The sequence below is a fragment of the Zophobas morio genome, unplaced genomic scaffold (assembly GCF_036711695.1).
Source record: "Zophobas morio isolate AGI-343-1 ecotype UQ-CSIRO unplaced genomic scaffold, CSIRO_AGI_Zmor_V1 ptg000016l, whole genome shotgun sequence".
Lineage (NCBI taxonomy): Eukaryota > Metazoa > Arthropoda > Insecta > Coleoptera > Tenebrionidae > Zophobas > Zophobas morio.
Genome location: NW_026972121.1, coordinates 6858575 through 6884017, shown reverse-complemented (window position 1 = coordinate 6884017; position 25443 = coordinate 6858575). Strand labels below are relative to the sequence as shown.

Below are 25443 nucleotides of genomic sequence, written 5' to 3'. Positions count from 1 at the left end.
TAATCGTAGTGACTTCCAGTGTTCTGGTTTAGTGAGAATTTGAAAGAACCCTGATAGTTCCAATGTTTTATTAGATAGAATTTGAAATAATATTGGACAACCCGTTTTTCTAGAAGGAACTTGATAGAATCTTGGAGATTCCTAATGTCCTATGTTAAATTGAATTTGAAAGAGTGGGTAAAATTGGTTCAATCGACGAAAATTGGTGTCAAATTGTAGATAATCTTCCGCTAGTTATCAGAATTTATAATTACTGCAAAATCGAGATCTGTCACCTATTAACGTTTCCCGCCTTTTCTTTAGTGACCATCGAATCTCACTAAAACTTTTTGATAACGAACTAAACTTTTTTAAGTTGCAACACTGCCTCCCATGGTCAAAAGTGACAGATGACTGTTGTCGCTTTCATTAAAGTTTTTATAAAGATCTGAAAAAAGTGCTAAAATGGCCCAAATATCAGCCACAGAGCAACCAAACATGAAACAAGTGGACCTAACCACCCTAAACATACAACAATTATCCACCCTAAAACAACAATTGGATCAAGTGAGAACCTAACCTCAAACCCGCACATGATTTTTAATTTTGTTATAACTTCAGGAGTTGTCTTTATTCCAAGAATCCCTCACCTCTCTAAAAATGGCGCAAACGAAATTTCAAAATTCAGGGGAGGCTTTGGAGAAAATTACCACAAATAGCGAAGGCAAGGAAATTTTGGTGCCCCTAACAGGCTCGGTGAGTAGTCGCCCATTTGGAATTTTCCTGACGAGAGTTTTGTAGATGTATGTACCTGGAAAACTGTACGACACGAATAACGTTCTCATTGATATCGGTACGAGGTACTATGCAGAGAAGGTTGGTTAATTTGAAAATATTGATTGTTATTTTTTTTTAACAATAATTGTAGGATATGGACGCCGCCAAAGATTATTTTAAGCGCAAAATTCAATTCGTGACGGAGCAGATGGAGAAAATCCAGTTCCTGGGGTTAGAAAAGAGCAAAATTAGGGACGCTATTGTTGAAATTATTGAAATGAAGTTGCAGCAACAGAGCTAAATGTGTCGAATTTTTAGTTAGGTATCTTGTAGTTCGCTATTTATGAAAAAATTAAACTCCTTTATAACAAATGCTTTATTGTGCACACTATTTTTTTATGTACAATGGGTCCTTTTCACAGTCTACAATATAAAGTTGAAAAAAATGGAAATAACGCAAATTTTGGTTTCTAACTTTATTAACCAAATTTAAGAATGAGGTAAAACAAAACTAGGTTACAAAGATGATCTATTTTTAGTGATAGTAGACATGTATGTATCCACTACCGTAACGAAAAGGGGCTCATTTATTCACAGTTGGCTATTAAAAATGTCTGGTTTTATTTTTCATTGGTGTTAAATAAATGAGCCTTACAGAGATATGTGATTAAAATGGAACAACAATGCACTCACTTTTACGGTTTTTTTAGGTTATAAATTATGCGCCTCGATCAGTGAACTGATTTTCGTTTTAAGGTGTAACGTTTTGAAACAATTAAATATTTGTCGGGTGTTTGGTATTGTTGTTCCACTTATTTTTGTTGTTTGATGGACATAACGACATGCAAACATTTTATGCTAAGTGTATTGATAAATAAAATTTTATTGTCGTAGCGACAATTGTATACATTTTCAAACTGTTTCGCTTATTAAAACATTTTTATTTAGTTGTGTTGTTTATGGCCGCCAAAGCAAAGAAAATATGTCAGGACAGCGTAAGGTAAATAAAAAGATCAAGTGCGTAATGCGCACCCGTACGGTAAGAAAGCTTTTATTCCACTAGTGACGTAAATAAACTGCAGCTGTTCTGACACATATTCGTATGGTTTTCAAGTACTTCGTTGAATTTTAATAACAACGAAACATGAATTATCCTACAATTTTTAAAATTTCCTATTAAATTATTGTTTTAGAATCAAAAATGTGGTAACTCAACGGTAAAAAATAAGTTACAATATATTACGTGATTCTTATTAGGTACATTGTTTTATACAGCCTTGGATTTTAAAATACAAATTTGTTAAAAGATTTTAAATTTTACAATTTTGTAAAATTTGTTCTAAAATTGTATTGCTTTAAAAATGTTTATTGTATCTGACATTTTATGATGATGATTTAAATGATGTGACGAGGAATATTAACACCAACACGTACACCGCTGACATCCCTGAAAAAAAAACACCATTATTACACGTTTTTATATAAAATAATGTTGCTTTAAAAGATTTGTTTAATTTGTGTAAAATCGATATTCCATAAACACCCTAGAGACATAAAAGTTAATTATGCGTATATTATTCAAAATACATATTAACACACCGATCCGTAAAATTAATTTTGGAAAATGGAATATTATATTCGAACCCCGAAAGATATAAACTGGCAGCAAATATATTTTTCGCTTAATTATATATATTTGAGTTCGAAACTTAACCCGAGCCTTTAGAAACTAAACTAATAAAAGAGCGAATTCCTTGTTTATGTGTCGTCAAAGTTTTAATACTGTTTGCTTCAAGTTCGCAAACTTTTTCCCGTTGTTCCGATTATTGCATGCCGGAGTTCGGTTAATTAATTGTGTTTTACAAAACGAGAAACGCAATTTCTCACTACACATAGTTTCAAGATGGTGTGCCGCCTCACTATATTAATTTCAGTTTTACCATTAATTCTACAGCTTCCACTTTTCTTGTCAGTTTTGGCAGTATAACTTTCCACTTCGTCCAGGAATTGGTACGTCGCATTAAACCCTGTCCCGTCCAAGCGATCGTTCGACCTGAAGGTAACCCGGAAAAACTTTCTGTCTGACGCTACATCGAACTCTTTAAGTTGGCCACAATGCCTGGAATACTTCCTATCACGTGTCATGAAGTTGGAGAACTCTACGTAATCGCTCGCCGAGATCGCCTCACACCTGCAGAAAGAGTTAAGTATACACCGGACACAGTTCGAGACGGACTTACGGCAAGACGCCTTCGACGTCGAAGTAGTTGAAATGCAGCCGGACTTTTTCTTTGAGGTTTCCGTGAAAGAAGTAGTGACACTCCGTGTCTCTGGGGTAAAGACCTGGGTAATTGGGGCTGTAGAAAAATCCAGTTCTAGATTCGTTACTATTAAATACAAAGGCACATGGATATTCCGGTAGCTGCGTACCGGTTCTAATACCAAAATCTGCAAAAAACACGTATCTGTTATTCACGCAAACAAGAAGCATGGAGAATGTAATGTAATAGCGTCTTGGGAAATGCAGGAATAATTTTCGTCGGAAAGCAGCAGTGTTGAGTTGTCGGGGAATTCATACATTTTACATAGCGGCGTAACGTGTTTCAGTCTGCGGAGTGACGTTTAATTATGGCGCTTTTAGTACGGAACGATTGTCATTCCTGTGGATGAATACTTACTTTCTATAAAGCTGTACGTCGCTTTGAAGCCTCTCGAGTATCTCGACGCGAAAAGACTTTGAAATTCTAACCTAAGCCTTGGACCGTTGGACATGACAGGTTTGGGCAACGTGTTGCCGCAGAAACTGTCGATTTTTTCCATTCTACCTTCTATGTGGACAAAGGCCATGAGGGAGTCGTGGCCGGTGCATCTGGAACAAAGAAAGCGAAGAAATCATTTAGTATTTAGTACTGTAAAACGTAGAGGTGTTTCTGACTTGACCTTCGGGATCACGGTGGTACGCCGATGATGCTAAACCAGGACATATTTCTTGGTAACATCAGTTGAAATTGCCGCTGTTTGGGTACGGTCAGGTCAGGTCAAGTCAGGTCAGGTTAGGTCTCTTTTTAAAGAATGTAGAAGCGTCTAGTGTTTCATTTTTGAAAAATTTGAAAAGATCTTGAGGGTCCCTTGTATCTTTATTTTATTATTGGGGCTTCCCAGTGTTTTATGTTTGAAAGATTTTGAAAAGATATTGGGAGAATTTGGTGTTTTTTTTAGAGATTGGAAGAATTTTGGGGACTTTAATGTCTATTTTTTGATGAAACGTGAAACAATCTTAGGAACATACAGCATCATTTTTAAAAAAACGTAGAATAGTTTTCGAGATTTCTGGTTTTACTTATGAAAAAATTTGAAAAGATCTCGGGGACATTTAGTGTTTTTTTGGAATGAAGATGAAACAATACAACAAAATTTTTCAGGTTCCTCGTGTTTTATTTTTGAATACATTAAAAAAAAAGTCTTTGGGGCCCTTTTCTTTTATTTGTGAAAAATTTGAACCAATCTTCAGGCTCCTTTTTGTCTCTATTGTAGAAAGATTTTGAAAATATCTTGGAGGCCCCTAGTGTTTTTTTAATTGATTGAAAAAATCGTGGTAACCCCGAGTGTCTTTTTTTAAACAACATCTTGGGGATTCCTGGTGTTCTATATTTGAACAAAATTTTAAAAGTTCTTGGGGGCGTCCAGTGTTCTTTTTTGAGTGAAGGTGAAAGAATCTTGGGGGGTCTGAGTTTTAGTTTTGAAAAAAGTCTTTAGAGTCCTTCTCCTTTGTTTTTGAACGCTTAGTTTGAAAGAGTTTGAAAAGATCCTGAGGGCTGTTGATTTGTTTTTTTCTTAAAAATATTGAAAGATTCTTGGGCCCTGTGGTGTTCATTTTCTGTTGAAAGTTGAAAGAATTTTGCTAATCTCGAGTTTCTTCTTTATTGGGAATGTTCGATGTTTTATTTTTGAAAAAATTTGAAAAGATCTTGAGGCGTTCTAGTAACTTGTTTTAAACAACAGTGAAGAATCTTGGAGATTCCTGGAGTTTTACTTTTCAAAAAATTTAAAAAAAGTCGGCTCATTTTTTGTTTTTGAAAAATTTGAAACAATCTTGAGATACTCTTGTGTCTTTATTGTAAAGAACATAGAAGAATCTTGAGAGTCCTCGGTATTTCATGTTTGAAAAATTTTGAAAACATCTTGGGGGCCCTAGGTGGTTTTTTAAAGAGATCCAAAGAATCTAGGGATTATAGTGTGTACTTTTTGAGGAAAGGTAAAAGAATCTTAGGGATTTCTTTGAAAATATTTGAAAGATCTTAAGGACTTCTAGTGATTTTTTCTTTCATTAAACTGAAAGAATTTTGAGAGGACCGAGTGTCTTTTTTAAACAACATATAGATGCCTAAAGTTTTATTTTTGAAAAACTTGAGAAAAAATCTTTAAGCTCCTTCTCGTATTTTTTTTTTTAATTTTAAACAATCTTGAGGAACCCTTGTATCTTTGCTATAAAGAACGTAGTAGAATTTTGGAAGTCTCCGGTGTTTTATCTTTGAAAGATTTTGAAAAGATTTTGGGAGCACTTGGTATTTTTTTAACAAGTTGAAAGAATTTTGATTCTTGTAGTGTCTTTGTAGTGTTTTTGACAAAAGGTGAAGTAATCTTGGGAAATCCGAAAGTTTTTTTAAACAACGTAAAAAAGTCTTGGGGATTTCTGATGTTCCATTTTTGAAAAAAAAAAAAAAAAAATGAAAAGATCTTGAGAGCTTCTAGAGTCCTTTTTTAATGAAACTGAAGGAGTTTTGAGGCGCCGTGTGTATTTTCTTAAACAACATAGCAGAATCTTGGAGGTTCTTGGAGTTTTGTTTTTCAAAAAAAAAGTCTTTGGGCTCCTTTTTTGTTTTTGAAAAATTTTAAACAAACTTGAGGTACCCTTGTGCCTTTATTGTAAATAACGTAGAAGAAATTTGAGAGTCCTCTGTTTTTATGTATGAAAGATTTTGAAAAGATCTGGGAGGCTTTAGGTGTTTTTTTTAAAGAGATTGAAAGAATCTTGGGGATTGTAGTGTTTATTTTTTAACGAAAGGTGGAAGAGCCTTGAAAACCCAAAGGGATCTTGAAGGTTCTGGTGACTTCTTCTTTGATTAAACTGAAAGAATCTTGAGGGGACCGTGTGTCTTTTTTTAAACAACCTAGAAGAATCTTGGAGGCTCCTGGAGTTTTATTTTTAAAAAGATTTGGAAAGAAGTCTTTGAGCTGCTTCTCTTTTGTTTTTGAAAAATTTGAAACAACTATAAGGATCTCTTATGTTTTTATTTTAAAAATGTAGGTAGAAGAATCTTGGGGGTCCCCGGTGTTCTATATTTCTCCTAGCGCTTTTTTTAAGAGATTGAAAGAATTTAGGGCCTTCCAGTGTCTATTTTTTGATGAAAGTGTCTTTTTTGCACAACGTAGAAGAGTCTTGTGGATTCTTGACGTTTTATTTTTGATCTTCATTGACAAGATCTTGAAGGTTTCTAATGTGTTTTTTTTTTTAATGAAGGTGAAAGAATCTTGAGGAGCTAGATGTTTTTTTTTTAAACAACACTGAAGAATCTTGAAGGTTCCTGGAGTTTTATTTTTGAAAAAAAATGAAAAAGATCTTTGGGGTCCTTATCTTTTGTTAAAAAAAAAAAATGAAACAATCTTGAACCCTCTTTGTGTCTTTATTTTAAAGAACATAGAAGAATCTTGGAGGTTCCAGGTGTTATATGTTTGAAAGCTTTTGAAAAGATCTTGGGCGCTCCTGGTATTTTTTTAAAGATTTTGAAGGCTTCTAGTGTTTCTTTTTTTGAATGAAAGTGACAGAATCTTGGAGGTTCCGGGAGTTTTATTTTTAAGAAGATTTGAAAAAAGTCTGTCTCTAGTGTTTATCTTTGAAAAATTTTAGAAGATCTTGGGAACTCTTCGAGTTTTTTTTAAGAGATTGAAAGTATTTTTTTTGGAACAGTGTTGGGGATTCTTGGTGTTTCATTTTTGAAAAAAAATGACAAGATCTTGAAGACTTCTAGTGTTTCTTTTTTTTTAATGAAAGTGGAAGAATCTTGGAATTTCCTGGAGTTTTACTTTTCAAAAAATAAAAAAAAGTCTTTCGGCTCATTTTTTGTTTTTGAAAAATTTGAAACAATCTTGAGATACTTTTGTGTCTTTATTGTAAAGAACATAGAAGAATTTTGGGAGTCCTCGGTATTTTATGTTTGAAAAATTTTGAAAAGATCTTGGGGGCCCTAGGTGTTTTTTAAAGAGATTGAAAGAATCTAGGGATTATAATGTGTACTTTTTGACGAAAGGTAAAAGAATTTTGGAAACCCCAAGTGTCTTTTTTAAACACCGTAGAAGAATCTTAGGGATTTCTGGTGTTTTATCTTTGAAAATATTTGAAAGATCTCGTATTAAAAAAAAAATTTTAAACATTCTTGAGGAACCCTTGTATCTTTACTATAAAGAACGTAGTAGAATCTTGGAAGTCCCCTGTGTTATGTTTGAAAGATTTTGAAAAGATTTTGGGAGCACTTGGTATTTTTTTAAGAAATTGAAAGAATTTTGATTCTTGTAGTGTCTATTTTTTGACGAAGGGTGCAGTAATCTTGGGAAATCCGAAAGTTTTTTTTAAACAACGTAAACAAGTCTTGGGGATTTCTGATGTTGCATTTTTGAAAGAAAGTGAAAAGATCTTGGAGGTCCTAGGTGTTTTTTTAAAGAGATTAAAAGAATCTTGGGGATTGTAGTGTCTATTTTTTAACGAAAGGTTGAAGAATCTTGGAAACTCCAAGTGTCTTCTTCTAAACAACGTAAAAGAATCTTGAAGATTCCTGGTGTTTTATCTTTGAAAATATTTGAAAAGATCTTGAGGGACTCGAGGGTCCTTTTTAAACAACGTTGAAGAATCTTGTAGATGCTTAAACTTTTGTTTTTGAAAAATTTGAAACAATCTTGAAGGTCCCTTGTGTCTTTATTGTAAAAAACGTAGAAGAATCTTGGTGGTCCCCAGTGATTTATATTTGAAAGATTTTGGGGACCCTTGGTGTTTTTTAAAAGATTGAAAAAAATTTGGCCCTTGTAGTGTATATTTTTTGACGAAGAGTGAAGGAGTCTTGGGAAAGCCGAATGTTTTTTTTTTAAACAATGTAGAAGATTTTAGGTGTTTTATTTTTGAAGTCTTTGGGCTCCTTTCTTGTTTTTGAATAATTTGAAACAATTTTGAAGTACCCTTGTGTCTGTATTGTAAAGAACGTAGAAGAATTTTGATTGTCATCGGTATTTTATGTTTGAAAAATTTTGAAAAGATCTTGGGAGCCCTAGATGTTTTTTTAAAGATATTGAAAGAATCTAGGGATTATAGTGTTTGCTTTTTGACGAAAGGTGAAAGAATCTTGGAAACCCCAAGTGTCTTTTTTTAAACACCGTAGAAGAATCTTAGGGATGTCTTTGAAAATATTTGAAAGATCTTAAGGACTTCTAGCGACTTTTTCCGTAATTAAACTGAAGGAATTTTGAGAGGACCGAGTGTCTTTTTTAAACAACATATAGATGCCTAAAATTTTATTTTTGAAAAACTTGAGAAACAATCTTTAGGCTCCTTCTCGTATTTTTTTAAAAATTTTAAACAGTCTTGAGGAAACCTTGTATCTTTATTATAAAGAACGTAGTAGCATCTTGGAAGTCCCCGGTGTTTTATGTTTGAAAGATTTTAAAAAGATTTTAGGAGCACTTGGTATTTTTTTAACAAATTGAAAGAATTTTGACTCTTGTAGTGTCTAGTTTTTGACGAAGGATGAAGTAATCTTTCAAAATCCCAAAGTTTTTTTAAACAACGTAAAAAGTCTTGGGGATTTCTGGTGTTCCATTTTTGAAAAAAATGAAAAGATTGAGAGCTTCTAGAGTCTTTTTTTAATGAAACTGAAGGAATTTTGAGGGGTCGTGTGTCTTTTCTTAACAACATAGCAGAATTTTGGAGGTTCCTGGAATTATATTTTTGAAAAAAATTGAAAGAAGTCTGGGCTCCTTTTTTTTTGAAAAATTTGAAACAAACTTGAGGTACCCTTGTGTCTTTATTGTAAATAACGTAGAAGAAATTTGAGAGTCTTCTGTTTTTATGTATGAAAGATTTTGCAAAGATTTTGGAGGCCGTAGGTGTTTTTTTAAAGAGATTGAAAGAATCTTGGGGATTGTATTGTCTATTTTTTAACGAAAGGTTGAAGAATCTTGGAAACTCCAAGTGTCTTCTTCTAAACAACGTAGAAGAATCTTGAAGATTCCTGGTGTTTTATCTTTGAAAAGATCTTGAGGGGCCCGAGTGTCCTTTTTAAACAACGTAGAAGCTTAAACTTTTGTTTTTGAAAAATTTGAAACAATTATGAGGATCTCTTGTATCTTTATTTTAAAGATGTAGGTAGAAGAATCTTGGGAGTCCCCTGTGTTCTATATTTCAAAGATTTTAAAAGATCTTGGGAGCTCCTAGCGTTTTTCTTAAGAGATTGAAAGAATTTTGGGGCTTGCAGTGTCTATTTTTTTGACGAAAGTGTCTTTTTTGAACAACGTAGAAGAATCTTGTGGATTTTTGACGTTTTATTTTTGATCTTCATTGACAAGATCTTGAAGGTTTCTAATGTGTTTTTTTTTTAATGAAAGAGAAAGAATCTTGAGGAGCTTCATGGTTTTTTTAAACAACTCAGAAGAATCTTGAAGTTTTATTTTTGAAAAAAATTGAAAAATATCTTTGGGGTCCTTATCTTTTGTTAAAAAAAAAAAATTAAACAATCTTGAAGCCCCTTTGTCTCTTTATTTTAAAGAACGTTGAAGAATCTTGGAGGTCCCTGGTGTTATATGTTTGAAAGATTTTGAAAAGATCTTGGGCGCTGCTGGTATTTTTTTAAAGAGATTGAAAAAAAATCGGGGATTGTAGTGTTTATTTTTTGACGAAAGGTGAAAGAATCTTGGGAACCCCAAGTGTCTTTTTTAAACAACATAGAAGAGCCTTGGGGATTCCTATTGTTTTATTTTTTTTTTAAATTTGGAAACATTTTGTGGGCTTCTAGTGACTTTTTCTTTAATTAAGCTGAAAGAATCTTGAGGGAACCGAGTGTCTTTACTTAAACAACAGTAAAGAATCTTGGAAGTTCCTGGAGTTTTATTTTTAAAAAGATTTGAAAAAAAACCTTTGAGCCCCTTCTCTTTCGTTTTTGAAAAATTTGAAACAAATTTGAGGATCTCTTGTGTCTTTATTTTAAAGACGTATGTAGAAGAATCTTGAAGGTCACCGGTGTTTTATATTTGAAAGATTTTAAAAGATTTTGGGGGTTCCTAGCTTTTTTTAATAGATTGAAAGAATCTTGGTCTTGTAGTGTCTATTTTTTGACGAAAGTGTCTTTTTGAACAGTCTTGGGGATTCCTGGTGTTTTATTTTTGAAAAAAATTGACAAGATTTTGAAGGCTTTTACTGTTTCTTTTTTTTTTAATGAAAGTGACAGAATCTTGGGGGTTCTGGAGTTTTATTTTTGAAAAAAAAAAATTGAAAAATGTCTTTGGAACAACTTTGAGGATCCTTTGTGTCTTATAACTTTTTAAGAAAAAGCGAACATCTTTGGAAATTCGATGTCTTTAAAAAAAAAAAAAACGTAGACCAGTCTTGGAGATTCCTGGAGTTTTATTTTTGAAATAATCGGAAAAAATAAATCCTACCGTTTTTTTAAGAAATGTGAAAAATTGTGTGATCCTTGATATTTAACTTTTGAAAGAATTTGAACCAATCTTTTTTGTCGCTATTGCAAAAAGCGTAGAAGAATCTTGGGGTTGTTCCCGGTTGTTTTGTGAGAGAGATTTTGAAAATATCTTGGAGGCCCCTAGTGTTTTTTTAATTGACTGAAAAAATCGTGGTAACCCCGAGTATCTTTTTTTAAACAACATCTTGGGGATTCCTGGTATTTTATTTTTGAACAAATTGTAAAAGTTCTTGGGGGCGTCCAGTGTTCTTTTTTAAGTGAAGGTGAAAGAATCTTGAGGGATCTGAATTTAGTTTTGAAAAAAGAGTCTTTAGAGTCCTTGTCTTTTGTTTTTGAACGCTTTGAAACAATCTTGAGGGTCTCTTGTGTCTTTATTGTAAAGAGCGTAGAAGAATCTTGGGAGCCCCCGGCGTTTTCTGTATGAAAGATTTTGAAAAGATCCTGAGGGCTGTTGATATTTTTTTTTCTTAGAAATATTTAAAGAATCTTGGACCCTGTGGTGTTCATTTTCTGTTGAAAGTTGAAAGAATTTTGCTAATCTCGAGTTTCTTCTTTATTGGGAATGTTCGATGTTTTATTTTTGAAAAAATTTGAAAAGATCTTGAGGGGTTCTAGTAACTTGTTTTAAACAACAGTGAAGAATCTTGGAGATTCCTGGAGTTTTACTTCTCAAAAAATTAAAAAAAAGTCTTTCGGCCCATTTTTGGTTTTTGAAAAATTTGAAACAATCTTGAGATACTCTTGTGTCTTTATTGTAAAGAACATAGAAGAATCTTGAGAGTCCTCGGTATTTCATGTTTGAAAAATTTTGAAAAGATCTTGGGGGCTCTAGGTGTTTTTTTAAAGAGATTGAAAGAGTGTGTACTTTTTGACGAAAGGTGAAAGAATCTTGGAAACCCCAAGTGTCTTTTTTTAAATATCATAAAAGAATCTTAAGGATTTCTGGTGTTTTATCTTTGACAATTTTTGAAAGATCTCGTATTTTTAAAAAAATTTTAAACAATCTTGAGGAACCGTTGTATCTTTACTATAAAGAACGTAGCAGAATCTTGGATGTCCCCGGTGTTTTATGTTTGAAAGATTTTGAAAAGATTTTAGGAGCACTTGGTATTTTTTTAACAAATTGAAAGAATTTTGATTCCTCTAGTGTCTATTTTTTGACGAAGGGTGAAGTAATCTTGGAAAATCCGAAAGTTTTTTTTAAACAACGTAAAAAAGTCTTGGGGATTTTTGATGTTCCATTTAAAAAAAAAAATTGAAACGAGCTTGAGAGCGTCTAGAGTCTTTTTTTAATGAAACTGAAGGAATTTTGAGGGGCCGTGTGTCTTTTCTTAAACAACATAGCAGATTCCTGGAGGTTCCTGGAGTTTTATTTTTGAAAAAAAATGAAAAAAGTCTTTGGACTCCTTTTTTGTTTTTGAAAAATTTGAAACAAACTTGAGGTACCTTTGGAACTTTATTGTAAATAACGTAGAAGAAATTTGAGAGTCCTCTGTTTTTATGTATGAAAGACTTTGAAAAGATCTTGGAGGCTCTAGGTTTTTTTTTAAAGAGATTGAAAGAATCTTGGGGATTGTAGTGTCTATTTTTTAACGAAAGTTGGAAGAATCTTGGAGACCCCAAGTATCGTTTTCTAAACAACGTAAAAGAATCTTGAAGATTCCTGGTGTTTTATCTTTGACAAGATCTTGAGGGGCCCGAGTGTCCTTTTTAAACAACGTAGAAGCTTAAACTTTTGTTTTTGAAAAATTTGAAACAATTATGAGGATCTCTTGTGTCTTTACTTTAAAGATGTAGGTAGAAGAATCTTGGGAGTCCCCTGTGTTCTATATTTCAAAGATTTTAAAAGATCTTGGGAGCTACTAGCGTTTTTCTTAAGAGATTGAAAGAATTTTGGGGCTTGCAGTGTCTATTTTTTTGACGAAAGTGTCTTTTTTGAACAACGTAGAAGAATCTTGTGGATTTTTGACGTTTTATTTTTGATCTTCATTGACAAGATCTTGAAGGTTTCTAATGGGTTTTTTTTTTAATGAAAGTGAAAAAATCTCGAGGAGCTTCATGGTTTTTTTAAACAACTCAGAAGAATCTTGATGTTTAATTTTTGAAAAAAATTGAAAAATATCTTTGGGGTCCTTATCTTTTGTTAAAAAAAAAAATGAAACAATCTTGAAGCCCCTTTGTCTCTTTATTTTAAAGAACGTTGAAGAATCTTGGAGGTCCCTGGTGTTATAGGTTTGAAAGATTTGGAATAGTTCTTGGGCGCTCCTGGTAACTTTTTAAAGAGTTTGAAAAAAATTCGGGGATTGTAGTGTTTATTTTTTGACGAAAGGTGAAAGAATCTTGGGAACCCCAAGTGTCTTTTTTAAACAACATAGAAGAGCCTTGGGGATTCCTATTGTTTTATTTTTTTTTAAATTTGGAAACATTTTGAGGGCTTCTAGTGACTTTTTCTTTAATTAAACTGAAAGAATCTTGAGGGGACCGAGTGTCTTTACTTAAACAACAGTAAAGAATCTTGAAAGTTCCTGGAGTTTTATTTTTAAAAAATTTGAAGAAAAGCCTTTGAGCTCCTTCTCTTTCGTTTTTGAAAAATTTGAGACAAATTTGAGGATCTCTTGTGTCTTTAAAAAAAAAAATGACAAGATCTTGAAGGGTTCTAGTGTTTCTTTTTTTTTATTGAAAGTGACAGAATCTTAGAGGTTCCTGGAGTTTTATTTTTGAAAAAAAATTGAAAAAAGTCATTGGGTTTCTTCTCTTTTGTTTTGAAAAATTCGAAACAACTTTGAGGATCTGTTGTGTTTTTATTTTAAAGCCAGAGAATCTTGAGGGTCCCTAGTGTTTATCTTTGAAAAATTTTAGAATATCTTGGGAGCTCTTGGAATTTTTTTTTTAAGAGACTGAAAGAATCTTGGGGCTTGTAGTGTCGATTTTTTGACGAAAGTGTTTTTTTGAACAGTTTTGGGGATTCCTGGTGCTTCATTTTAGAAAAAAATTGACAAGATCTTGAAGGCTTCTAATGTTTCTTTTTTTTTGAACGAAAGTGACAGAATCTTAGAGGTTCCTGGAATTTTATTTTTGAGAAGATTTGAAAAAAGTTTTTGGATTTCTTCTCTTTTGTTTTTGAAAAATTCGAAACAACTTTAAGGATCTCTTGTGTTTTTATTTTAAAGACAGAGAATCTTGGGGGTCCCTAGTGTTTATCTTTGAAAAAATTTAGAAGATCTTTGGAGCTCTTGGAGTTTTTTTTTTAAGAGACTGGAAGAATCTTGGGGCTTGTAGTGTCGATTTTTTGACGAAAGTGTTTTTTTGAACAGTCTTTCGGATTCTTGGTATTTTATTTTTGAAAAAAATTGACAAGATCTTGAAAGCTTTTAGTGTTTCTTTTTTTTGAAAGAAAGTGACAGAATCTTGGAGGTTCCTGGAGTTTTATTTTTAAGACGATTTGAAAAAAAAGTCTGTTGGCTTCTCTTTTATTTTTGAAAAATTCGAAACAACTTTGAGGATCTCTTGTGTCTTTATTTTCAAGACGTAGGTAAAAGAATCTTGGGAGTCTTCGGTTTTTATTTTTGAAAAATTTTAGAAAATTTTTGGGGCTTCTGGAGTTTTTTTTTAAGAGACAGAGAGAATCTTGGGGCTTGTAGTGTCTATTTTTTGACGACAATATCTTTTTTGAACAGTTTTGGGAATTCCTGGTTTTTCATTTTTGAAACAAATTGACAAAATCTTGAAGGCTTCTAGTGTCTTTTTTTGAATGAAAATGAAAGAATCTTGGAGGTTTCTAGAGTTTTATTTTTAAGAAGATTTGAAAAAAAGTCTTTCGGCTTCTTCTCTTTTGTTTTTGAAAAATTCGGAACAACTTTGAGGATCTCCTGTGTCTTTAGTTTGAAGATGCAGGAAGACGAATCTTGGGGTCCTCAGTGTTTGAAAGATTTTGAAAAGATCTTGGATGCTCCTGGTGTTTTTTTTTAAAGAGTGAAAGAATCGAAACCCTGATGATGAGTGTTTTTTTAAACAACATAGAATCTCGAAGGTTCCCGGAGTTTTATTTTTGAAAAAAAATGAAAAAAGGCTTTGGGCTCTTTATCTTTCGTTTTTGAAAAATTTTGATCAACTTTGAGGGTCCTTTGTGCCTTTGTTTTATAACTTTTTAAGATAAAGTGAACATCTTTGGAAATTCGAGTGTCTTTTTTTTTTGAAAAAACGTAGACCAGTCTTGGAGATTCCTGGAGTTTTATTTTTGAAATATGTTTGCCACAATAACAAAATAATAAAAGTATCCATATTAAATTAAATTTGCTTTAGTAAGAAAACACAAAAACATTCCAAAAACAACAAAAGCCACTAAAGCGTTTCCCTAATAGTTATATTAGCATTACACATAAACCACTTCATAAATTATAAATTAGTACTGAATTAAATTCAGCTTTGCTTACATTAACCCCGTATTAATGTTTTATAGCTCAGTGTAATAGGGCGCCCATGCAAAAACAAACACCACCTCCTCTCATTTAAAGAAACTCAATTTTCACAATAACGTTAATACAACCTTCATTCCCTAAAGCCTTTGATTCTTAAGTGCTATCATCGAAACAACGTCCAGGGGCTGCGTTTGTAAAATTTAAGCACCGCGTGTTGACTTAAACATTAAGGGATGAAGAATAAATGTAAATGCAAGCTGACGTCTCGCTGTGTTTCCGGTGGAAGAATTTCAAGCAGCCGAAGTTAAAAAAAAGGGTTTCTAGGTAATATATCACGCATCTGACGTATCGCTTGTACTACTGTATCGTTGTGAGGTGAAGTAGCGGTGTTCGGTTTTGTCATCCGAAATGTAAAAGAACGTAGTTAAATTCTTGAAATCACACTAAATGGAATTGAAACCCCAAAACACGCCACATCACCAAACAAATCGCGAAATTTTAGAAAAACGGCTAATAAAACTTTTCATATCGCTCCCATCATCATCACCAATTCCACTTTGTTCGGATAGTTTGTCTGGAGCTACCCCGATCTCATTTTTCTCCTTGATCGATAAGGGAAATATTTCACACGGTACAGCTGCTGCACGCATTACCTCACCTACCTCTCTCGTAATCAAATCATCCACCTTCTCAGAGGTGATACTGCAATTAGCACGTCATCGATTCGAAAATGTATTGGCCTTTTCGCGACTAATTGCATTTAGCGCCATCAGAATCTAAAGTTCCCTAAGACTATTTTGTCGCTAATAAGATTCCGCAGATTTCTGCGTTCAGGTTAACTCCATTTGGAACTTTCCGCTCGGTAAATTGTTTCTCGTTTTATTTCAATTAGCCTTTTTCTAGAGGCATTAATAACGATTCTGGAGTTTAAGGGGTAGCCCGGGATGAAGGATCGCTTTGAATTTTTTAGATACTCACTCGGTAGAATCGTCCGTGGAACGGTACAAATTGAAATCCTGGAAGACAACTTGGACCCTTTCTTTGCCGCGTCCTTGGAAGTCGTATCTGCACGTCGTTCGCGAAGGATACGGCGCAGGATACGAAGGACTCTGGATTGTGCCGTTTTTGATCATGTCGCTGCTTACCGTTACGTCGCAACTGGATCCTGAAACAATATATCGATCACAGGGATGTTTACGCTATGCATGCTTTTATTTGAAAGAAAACAAGTTCGTAAAGTATACAGCGTGTTCCACGTTGTTGCTTCGTATGATTAATTCCTGGAGGAACTGGGTAGCTACGAATTTACGTCTGTTTATACAAATTGTGTGTTAAAGCTCAAATTTACCGCTAAACTTCAAGACTGGCTCCAGAACAAAGGAAATCGAGAACAATGGAACTACAAAAAATAGTTGAAGGAAAGTTTCACTCAAATCCTAAAGATCGGCGAAGTGAAAATGTTTTACGAAAGTGTAAGGAGGAAAATTAGCAACTAGAAGGTAAACGAAAATTAAACTGCCTTTCAATTCCTCTTACAAACACACTTCAACGAGCTTCGAGGAAACTTGTACACGAGCGTCCCGAATAAGAAATTGAGACGACGCCAGAATGGGAAATTTCCTTGAAAGATTTTTTTTTATTTCTAACAGAAGAATAATAGGGCAATTTAGACAACACTAGCTGTTTATTAACAAGACTGAAAGTTATTCCTTGGCGAAAACATTATTTCGATAAATTCAGTGCTAAAATTTTTAGTACGTGGTTTTGGAAATTTACAATTGACTATACATTTTGAGATATTTTTTTTATACCTTAATAGATTTTTTTATATTATACATAAAATATTAAGTATCAGGAATTTTAATTAAGCATATCGCGTTTCAGATTAGGTAGATTCAGAAAGTTTCAACATACTATAAGACAGGAGAAAACAGATCATAATTGTAAATTTTAAATATATTTGATTGTTTAGATATTTTGTCACATATTTATTTAAAGAAAAAAAACGGAGGTCCTTAAGAATCTTTACCATTTTATTGGGTCAGGTCAGGTCAGGTTAGCTCAGATCAGGTAAAGAGGACCCAAAGATTCGTTCACATATTAAAAAAACACACTAGGAGCCCCTGAGATTCTTTTAAATTTTTGAAAAATAAAACACCAGCGAACCCCGAGATATCATTAAATTTCTTTAGAAACAAAATAGAAGGAACCCAGAAGATTCTTTCCAATATTAAATATATATAAGTAGAGTCCAAAGAGTGCAAAGAGTCTAAAGAGTCCAAAGAGTCTAAAAAGTCAAACAAAATCCTAAAATCTTTAAAGATCTTATAAGCATTAATAATTTTAGAAATTCCAAAAATTCTAAACTTCATAAAATTTCTAGTAATTACAAAAATTCCCAGAGGTCTAAAAATTCCGAAAGGCCTAAAGAGTGTAAAAATTCTATAGTGTCTGAAGATTTTGAAGATTCTGAAAATCCTGGAGATTCTGAATATTCTGAGGATTCTAACGATTCTAGTATTTTAAGGATTCTAAAGATTCTACAAATTCTAAAGATCTTAAGGTCCTAAAGTGTCTAAAGATCATAGAGATTCTAAAGATTCTCAAGATTCTGAAGATTCCGAAGATTCTGAAGATTCTGAAGATTCCGAAGATTCCGAAGCTCCGAACACACCGAGACCTCGATAACCCCTAAGATCCCGAAGGTTCCTAAGATCCCGAAGATCCCGAAGATCCTGAAGATCCCGAAGATCCCAAAGATTCTGAAGATTACAAAAATTCCAAAGTTTTCGAATATGCCGAAGATGCGAAGATTCTGAAGATTTCGAAAAATCGGAAGATTCCGAATACTCGAAGGATTCTGAAAACTCTGAAGATTCCGAAGTGTCTAAAGAGTCCAAAGATTCTCAAGAACTCAAAGAATCTAAAGAATTCAAAGAGTCCATAGAGTCGATAAAGTCCAGAGAGTCCAAAAAATCTAACGAGTCTAAAGAATCTAAAGAGTCCAAAGAGTCCAAAGACTCCAAAGAGTGCAAAGAGTCTACAGGGTCCAAAGAGTCTAAAAAGTCAAGCAAAATCCTAAAAACTTTAAAGATTTTATCGATATTAATGATTTTAGAAATTCCAAAAATTCTAAACTTCATAAACTTTCTACTAATTACAAAAACTCTCAGAAGTCTAAAAATTCGAAATTGTCTAAAGATTCTAAAGACTGTGAAGATTTTGAAGATTCTGAATATTCTGAGGATTCTAGAGATTTTAGAAATCCTAAAGATTCTACAAACTGTAAAAATTCTAATGATTTTAAGATCCTAATGCTTGTAAAGATCCTAGAGATTCTAAAAATTTTAAACATTCTAATGATTCCAAAGATTCTAAAGATTTTAAAGATTCCAAAAATTCCAAAGATTCCAAAGATTCCAAAGATTCCAAAGATTCCAAAGATTCCAAAGATCTCAAAGATCCCAAAAATCCTAAAGACCGAAAATATCCTAAATATCCTAAAGATCCTAAATATCCTAAAGATTTTAATGATGCTAAAAATCTTAAAAATTTCTAAGTTTCAAAAGATTCCGAAGATTCCGAAGATCTAAAGATTCTAAGGAGTCTACAATGTCTAAAAGGTCTAAATAGTCTAAAGACTAGAGAGTCTAAAGAATCTAAAGAGTGTAAAGAGTCTAAAGAGTCCAAAGAGTCTAAAAAGTCAAACAAAATCTTAAAAACTTTAAAGATTTTATAGGTATTAATGGTTTTAGAAATTCCAAAAATTCCAAACTTCATAAAATTTCTAGTAATTACAAAAATTCTCAAAACTCTAAAAATTCGAAATTGTCTAAAGATTCTACAGAGTGTGAAGATTTTGAAGATTCTAAATATTCTGAGGATTCTAGAGATTTTAGGCATTCTAAAGATTCTACAAATTCTAAAAATTCTAATGATTTTAAGATCCTAAAGCTTCCAAAGATCCTAGAGATTCTTAAAGATTTTAAAGATTCCAAAGATCCTCAAGATTCCAAATCTTCCAAAGTTTCCAAAGCTTCCAAAGATCCCATAGATTCCAAAGGTTCCAAAGATTCCAAAGATTCCAATGATCATAAAGACCGGAAAGACCGTAAATATCCGAAAGATCCTAAATATCCTAAATATCCTAAAGATTTTAATGATCCTAAAAATCTTAAAAATTTCGAAATTTCGACAGATTCCGAAGATCCAAAGATCCTAAAGAGTCTAAAGGGTCTACAATGTCTAAAAGATCTAAAGAGTCTATTACAATAATTCTTAGAAGTCTAAAAATTCGAAGTTGTTTAAAGATCCAAAGAGTGTGAAGATTTTGAAGATTCTGAATATTCTGAGGATTCTAGAGATTTTACTAAATCTAAAGGTTGTATAATTTCTAAAAATTCTAATGATTTTAAGATCCTAAAGCTTCTAAAGATCCTAGAGATTCTAAAAATTTTAAAGATGCTAATGATTCCAAAGATTCCAAAGATTCCAAAAATTTCAAATATTCCCAAAGATTCCAAAGATTCCAAATCTTCCAAATCTTCCAAATCTTCCAAATCTTCCAAAGTTTCCAAAGCTTCCAAAGATCCCAAAGATTCCAAAGATTCCAAGGATTCCAAGGGTTCCAAAGATACCAAAGATATCCTAAAGACCGGAAAGATCTTAAATATCCTAAAGTTCCTAAATATCCAAAATATCCTAAAGATTTTGATGATCCTGAAAATCTTAAAATTCCGGAGTTTCGAAAGATTCCGAAGATTCCAAAGATCTAAAAATTCTAAAGAGTCTACAACGTCTAAAAGGTATAAAGAGTCTAAAGAATCTGGAGAGTCTAAAGAATCTAAAGAGTCTAAAGTGTCCAAAGAGTCTAAAGAGTCTAAAATGTCTAAAGTGTCTAAAGAGTCTAAAAAGTCAAACAAAATCTTAAAAACTTTAAAAATTTTATAGGTATTAATGATTTTAGAAATTCCAAATATCCTAAACTTCATAAAATTTCTAGTAATTACAACAATTCTCAGAAGTCTAAAAATTCGAAATTGGCTAAAGATTATAAAGAGTGAAAATTTTAGGAATTCTAAAGATTCTACAAATTCTAAAAATTCTAATAATCCTAAAGCTTCTAAAAATTCTAGAAATTCTAAAAATTTTAAAGATTCTAATGATTCCAAAGATTCCAAAGATTCCAAAGATTTCAAAGATTCCAAATCTTCCAAAGCTTCCAAAACTTCCAAAGATCCCAAAGTTTCCAAAGATTCCAAAGATCCCAAGGATCCCAAAGATCCTAAAAATCCTAAAGATCGGAAAGATCATAAATATCCTACAGATCCTAAATATCCTAAATATCCTAAAGATTTTAATGATCCTAAAAAGCTCAAAAATTCGAAAGTTTCGAAAGATTCCGAAGATTCCGAAAATCTAAAGATTCTAAAGAGTTTACAATGTCTAAAAGGTATAAAGAGCCTAAAGAATCTAGAGAGTCTAAAGAGTCTAAAGAGACTAAAGAACCTGCGAAGTCTAGAGAGTCTAAAAAGTCAAACAAAATCCTAAAAACTTTAAAGATTTTATAGGTATTAATGATTTTAGAAATTCCAAAAATTCTAAACTTCATAAAATTTCTAGTAATTACAAAAATTCTCAGAAGTCTAAAAATTCGAAATTGTTTAAAGATTCTAAAGAGTGTGAAGATTTTGAAGATTCTGAATATTCTGAGGATTCTAGAGATTTTAAGGATTCTAAAGATTCTACAAATTCTAAAAATTCTAATGATTTTAAGATCCTAAAACTTATAAAGATCCTAGAGATTCTAAAGATTTTAAAGATTCTAAAGATTTTAAAAATTCTAAAGATTTTAAAAATTCTAAAGATTTCAAAGATTCCAAATCTTTCAAAGTTTCCAAAGCATCCAAAGATCCCATAGGTTCCAAAGATTCCAGAGATTCCAAAGATTCCAAAGATCCCAAAGATCCTAAAAATTCTAAAGACCGGAAAGATCCTAAATATCCTAAAGATCCTAAATATCCTAAAGATTTTAATGATCCTAAAAAGCTCAAAAATTCGAAAGTTTCGAAAGATTCCGAAGATTCCGCAAATCTAAAGATTCTAAAGAGTTTACAATGTCTAAAAGGTATAAAGAGTCTAAAGAATCTAGAGAGTCTAATGAATCTAAAGATGCTATAGAGTGTAAAGAGTGTAAAGAGTGTAAAGAGTCTAAAGAGTCTAAAGAGTTTAAAGATTCTGAAGAATCTAAAGAGCCTGAAGAAGCTGAAAAGTCTAAGGAGCCTAAAAAGTCTAATAGTCTAAAGAGTATAAAAAATGTTAAGACTCTTAAGACACCAAAAATCCTAAAATTCTAAAAACCTAAATATCTGATGAAGCGATCTTTTAATTTTTATAAATCCTTAATTGCCGTAATTATTATCTTATAAATCTTTTACAGTTTCTAAAGATTCCAGAGATTCCAAGAAATCTTTTTAAATAAGAATTTAGGGATTCTTAAGGTTTTTACAATTTTGCCCAAAATTCTTTGGTATATAAAAAAAAGAGAGGCGAATTTTCAAAATTTTCAACAATAAAATACCATGGAAACCCAAGACACAAGGGAGCACACAAATTCTTTCACATATTAAATATTTCAAAACTGAAAATGTTCAAAAACAACTCCAATATTAAAAAAAAAACGAAGATTCTACAAACTCAAAAAAAATATTAAGGACTCTTGAGTTTCTTCTAAATTCTTTCAAAAACAACACAGAAGTTGTTTCGAAGATTCTTAGGCATTAAAAAAGGGACATTACGGGTCCTTAAAAGTCTTTCAAAATTTATACTATGAAACCCAGAGATCTTTTCATGTTTTTACAAAAACAATACACAAAGGACTTCAAAAATTCTTCCACATGTAAAAAAATACAAGAGGACCCAAAATTCGTTCACATATTAAAAAAAAGGCATTAGAAGCCCCTGAGATTCTTTCAAATTTTTGAAAAATAAAATACAAGTGGTGCCGAAGATTCTTTGGTATATCAAAAAAGAGACACCAGGGTTTCTTTAACGTTTTCAAAATTTTTAATAAAAAAACATCACGGAAACTCGAGGTTTTTTGAAATTCTTTCTAAAACAAAATACAAAAGGTTCCAATGATTCCAAAATTTTTCCAAATTTCTTCTAAAAAATCTTTACTTACAAAAAATTTTACCCATTATATGGATATTTAAAAAGTAGGTGAACTCTATCTAAAGTCCTGACATGGAATCATGTGAAAATTATCTTGACGTAGGTACACCCATCACGTAGATGTTAGTAGAATGATGGTGACATCTCGCAAATAATTTTTTTAAATGGAAACCCTCTATATTTTTACGACGCACTCATATTTCCCCCCGAAAGAAAAAAAAGTGCTTGCAGCATCCTCACACCTCGACAAAAAGCACCCGAACATATTAAACATACACTTGGAAACCATCTTATCCTTAGTTTCTGGACATTCAACCACCACCAAGAAATTACTTTCCTTTGAATGAAGTGCGTAGTAGAAAAATCCCCGCCTTAACAATCCCGGAATTTATTTGCGGCCGTAATTGAGAACCTTATTGTGTGACCCAGCTCGTTTACCGAAGCATTAAATGTATCCTTCCACACAGCTGGATCGACTGTTTAAGATTTCTGAGTTTACATGCGCATCCGCATAAATAACCTCTGCATTCTGAACCTCCGAACTTGCAATATTTGCATAAAATTCTTATAAATTCGAGTCGAGTTGAAGTATGGAAAATAATTTATAAAGACAGAGCTGCTTAATATTCATGATGTCCATGTTTTTATGGACAACAGTTTATTCTTCTCGTGGAAAAGCGGTCGTAGGAAAATTTTTTCTAGATTAACACAAAAAGATTTGCATAGATATGGCGCACAATGCGTTCGGGAAAATGCGCGTGGGCAATTCATCTTAAAGACGCTGTATGGATAAAAGTGAAACATTAATAAACAAGTCGGGTTATTTTAGCTAGGTTGTGTTTAATAGTGGAAGTAACAGTTTGTAATTTCCACGTTCGCAGATGGGTTATTGTTAGTAAAAGCTCCATAAATTAAATTTGCTACCAGTTAGAGTAATGACTTCAAAGGAAGGGTGTACCATTGTTTATTGCAAGCCATTAAATGTAGTTTGAGTTGAACTACATAATAAAATTTTCTTCTGGGTCGAGGTTCATTGTTGGAGCCACAAACTAGCAAGATATTAGCGACAACTGTATTATAAATGCGACGAAACGTAAAATACGGTTTGTTGTTTCATTTTAAGGCGAAGTTGGAAACAGTTTTGGGTGTAGCTAGTGGCAAACGAAATTTTATTCGTCTCCGACACTATCATAATTAAAATTGTATATGTATTGGATTCGTTGAAATTTTCTAATCCTGGGCAAACTTTTGGTGCGGATGTTTGAACCATTTAGTATGGAGGAACGAATATGTTGAACGATAGGATTTATGAGTTAAAGAATAGCCTTTTTTCAAATTCAAAATGGGACAAAAATTCACATTGCAGCTTGAAGCTTTGAAATCCTTTGTGGAATGACGAATATGTTGAAAGTTGTCATTTTTGAGTTAAAAAATAGATTTTTCAAATTCAACGGGGTATAACTTCGAGATGGGACAAAAATCTGAAGTTTGAAGCATTGGTTTCTTTGAAATTTTTGGTTGTGTGAGCATATTTTCAGAACGAATAGTCGATCCGTTTAACGTGGAGGAACAAATATGTTGAAAGATGTCAATCTTGAACCAAAAAATTTGCTTTTTATCAAATTAATCGGGTCATAACTTCAAAATGGGACAATAATTCGGACTTCAGTGTGAAGCGTTGGATTCCTTAAAATTTCCTAGTTCTGTGATATAGCATTTATTAAATCATAAAATGCGGGAATTCCTGGTACATTCTTAACAGAATCATTAAGGACTAAATTGAGGTTATGTGTAGCGCAATGAACATATTCGGCGTAATGATGTTCTTTAAAGTTCATTTTTTTATACCATTTTCCCGATTTTTTAATTTTCATTTTCTGGATTTTATATCACAATTTTTCGTTTATTCAATTTTTCACATTTTCAATTCCTCGATTTTCCAATTTTCAATATTTAGATTTTACAATAATTTTCGTGTTTTCGACCGCAATTTTTCGATCTTTAAGTTTCTCACTTTTTAATCTTTCGATTTTTGAATTTTCCGTTTCTTCAATTACTCAAGTTTTTCGATTTCTCGAAGCTTTCATTTTATACTTTTGCGTTTTTTCATTTTGAGTTTTCAATTTTACAATTTTTCTATTTTATAACTTCTCTATTTTGTTTATTCGGAAAGTAGAAAATTCGAAAAATTGAAAAATCGGAAAATTAAAAAATTGGAAAAAATTGAAAAAACAAAAAATTGCAAAATCGATAAAACGGAAAATCGAATGGAATTTGTTTTTAGGATTTTTTAACTTGGATTTTTTAAATTTTTTAATCTGTATTTCAATTTTTCGATTTTTGGAATTTTCTGTTTCTCATATCTAGGTTTATCGATTTTTTTGAGTTTTTCGATTTTTCCGTTTATCTTTTTTTTAAATAAATATTTCAAATTTGAATTTTCCGATTTCGATTTCTCGATCTTTTGAAGTCTCAAGTTTTCGATTTTTCTAGCATATATTTTAAATTTTCGATTTTTTAATTTTTCATTTTTTCCTTTTATAATCTTTATGTTTCGATTTTCCGCTTTTTATTTTTTAATGTGTTTCAATTTTTCCATTTTTGGAATTTTCGATTTCTCATATCTCAATTTTCCAATTTTAAAAATTTTTCGATTTCTCGATTTTTGCAATTTCTATATTTTTCAGATTTTCGATATTTTCATTTTCCCGATTTTGTAATTTTCATTTTCTTGATTTTATATCACAATTTTTCATTTTTCCATTACCTTTATTTTTTCAATGTTTCTTTGGATTTTATAATTTTTTGTTTATTCAATTTTTTTCATTTTCAATCTTTGATATTTTAAGTTCTTGATTTCCAATTTTTTTATTTTTCGAAGCTTTCATTTTGTACTCTTTCAGTTTTACAATTTTTCTATTTTATAATTTTTCGATTTTGTTTATTCAAAAAGTTAAAAACTCGAAAAAATGAAAAATTGAAACAATGAAAAACTAAAAACCAAGAAACTTAAAAATCTAAAAAAAAATAATGAATCGAAGAATGGGAAAGAAGAAAAACCATTCGAATTGAAAAATTGGAAAATCCAAAAATTGTAAAATCGAAAAATTATAGAATCTTGAACATTGTAAAGTCCAAAAACTGTGACATTCAAACACCGAAAAATTGAAAAATTCCAAAAACGAAAAACTGAAAAAGTGAACAACTTTAAAAATTATAATTATTTGGAGTGTTACATAATTCAAATGAAAACTAGAAAAACTGCAAATGAAAAATTAAAAAAACGGAAAATTGAAAGCCTAAAATTGAAAAAATAAAGAAAATTAAAAACCCACACGAAAAATTGCAAATCGAAA

The 25443-nt window shown here is 31.8% G+C and overlaps 2 protein-coding genes across 3 annotated transcripts in view; one reads left to right on the top strand and one right to left on the bottom strand.

The window, feature by feature from the left end:
- The first annotated feature begins 373 nt into the window (after window positions 1-373).
- On the top strand, window positions 374-1128 carry LOC135129689 (prefoldin subunit 5). Its single transcript, XM_064056936.1, has 4 exons — window positions 374-546; window positions 601-735; window positions 781-855; window positions 908-1128. Exons 1-4 carry the CDS (start codon window positions 445-447, stop codon window positions 1055-1057), a joined length of 462 nt encoding a protein of 153 aa, XP_063913006.1. The 5' UTR covers window positions 374-444; the 3' UTR covers window positions 1058-1128.
- A 133-nt stretch (window positions 1129-1261) lies between these two features.
- The window catches only part of Sol1, a 272924-nt gene continuing 248742 nt past the window's right edge, over window positions 1262-25443 (bottom strand). For both annotated transcript variants that reach the window (XM_064056934.1, XM_064056935.1), the window contains 5 exons: window positions 15893-16079; window positions 3435-3625; window positions 2997-3204; window positions 2697-2947; window positions 1262-2203 (listed from right to left, as the gene is read on the bottom strand). In XM_064056934.1, the coding sequence (XP_063913004.1) occupies window positions 2139-2203; window positions 2697-2947; window positions 2997-3204; window positions 3435-3625; window positions 15893-16079 (902 nt within the window). In that variant the 3' untranslated portion in view covers window positions 1262-2138. The remainder of the gene's footprint in view (window positions 2204-2696; window positions 2948-2996; window positions 3205-3434; window positions 3626-15892; window positions 16080-25443) is intronic.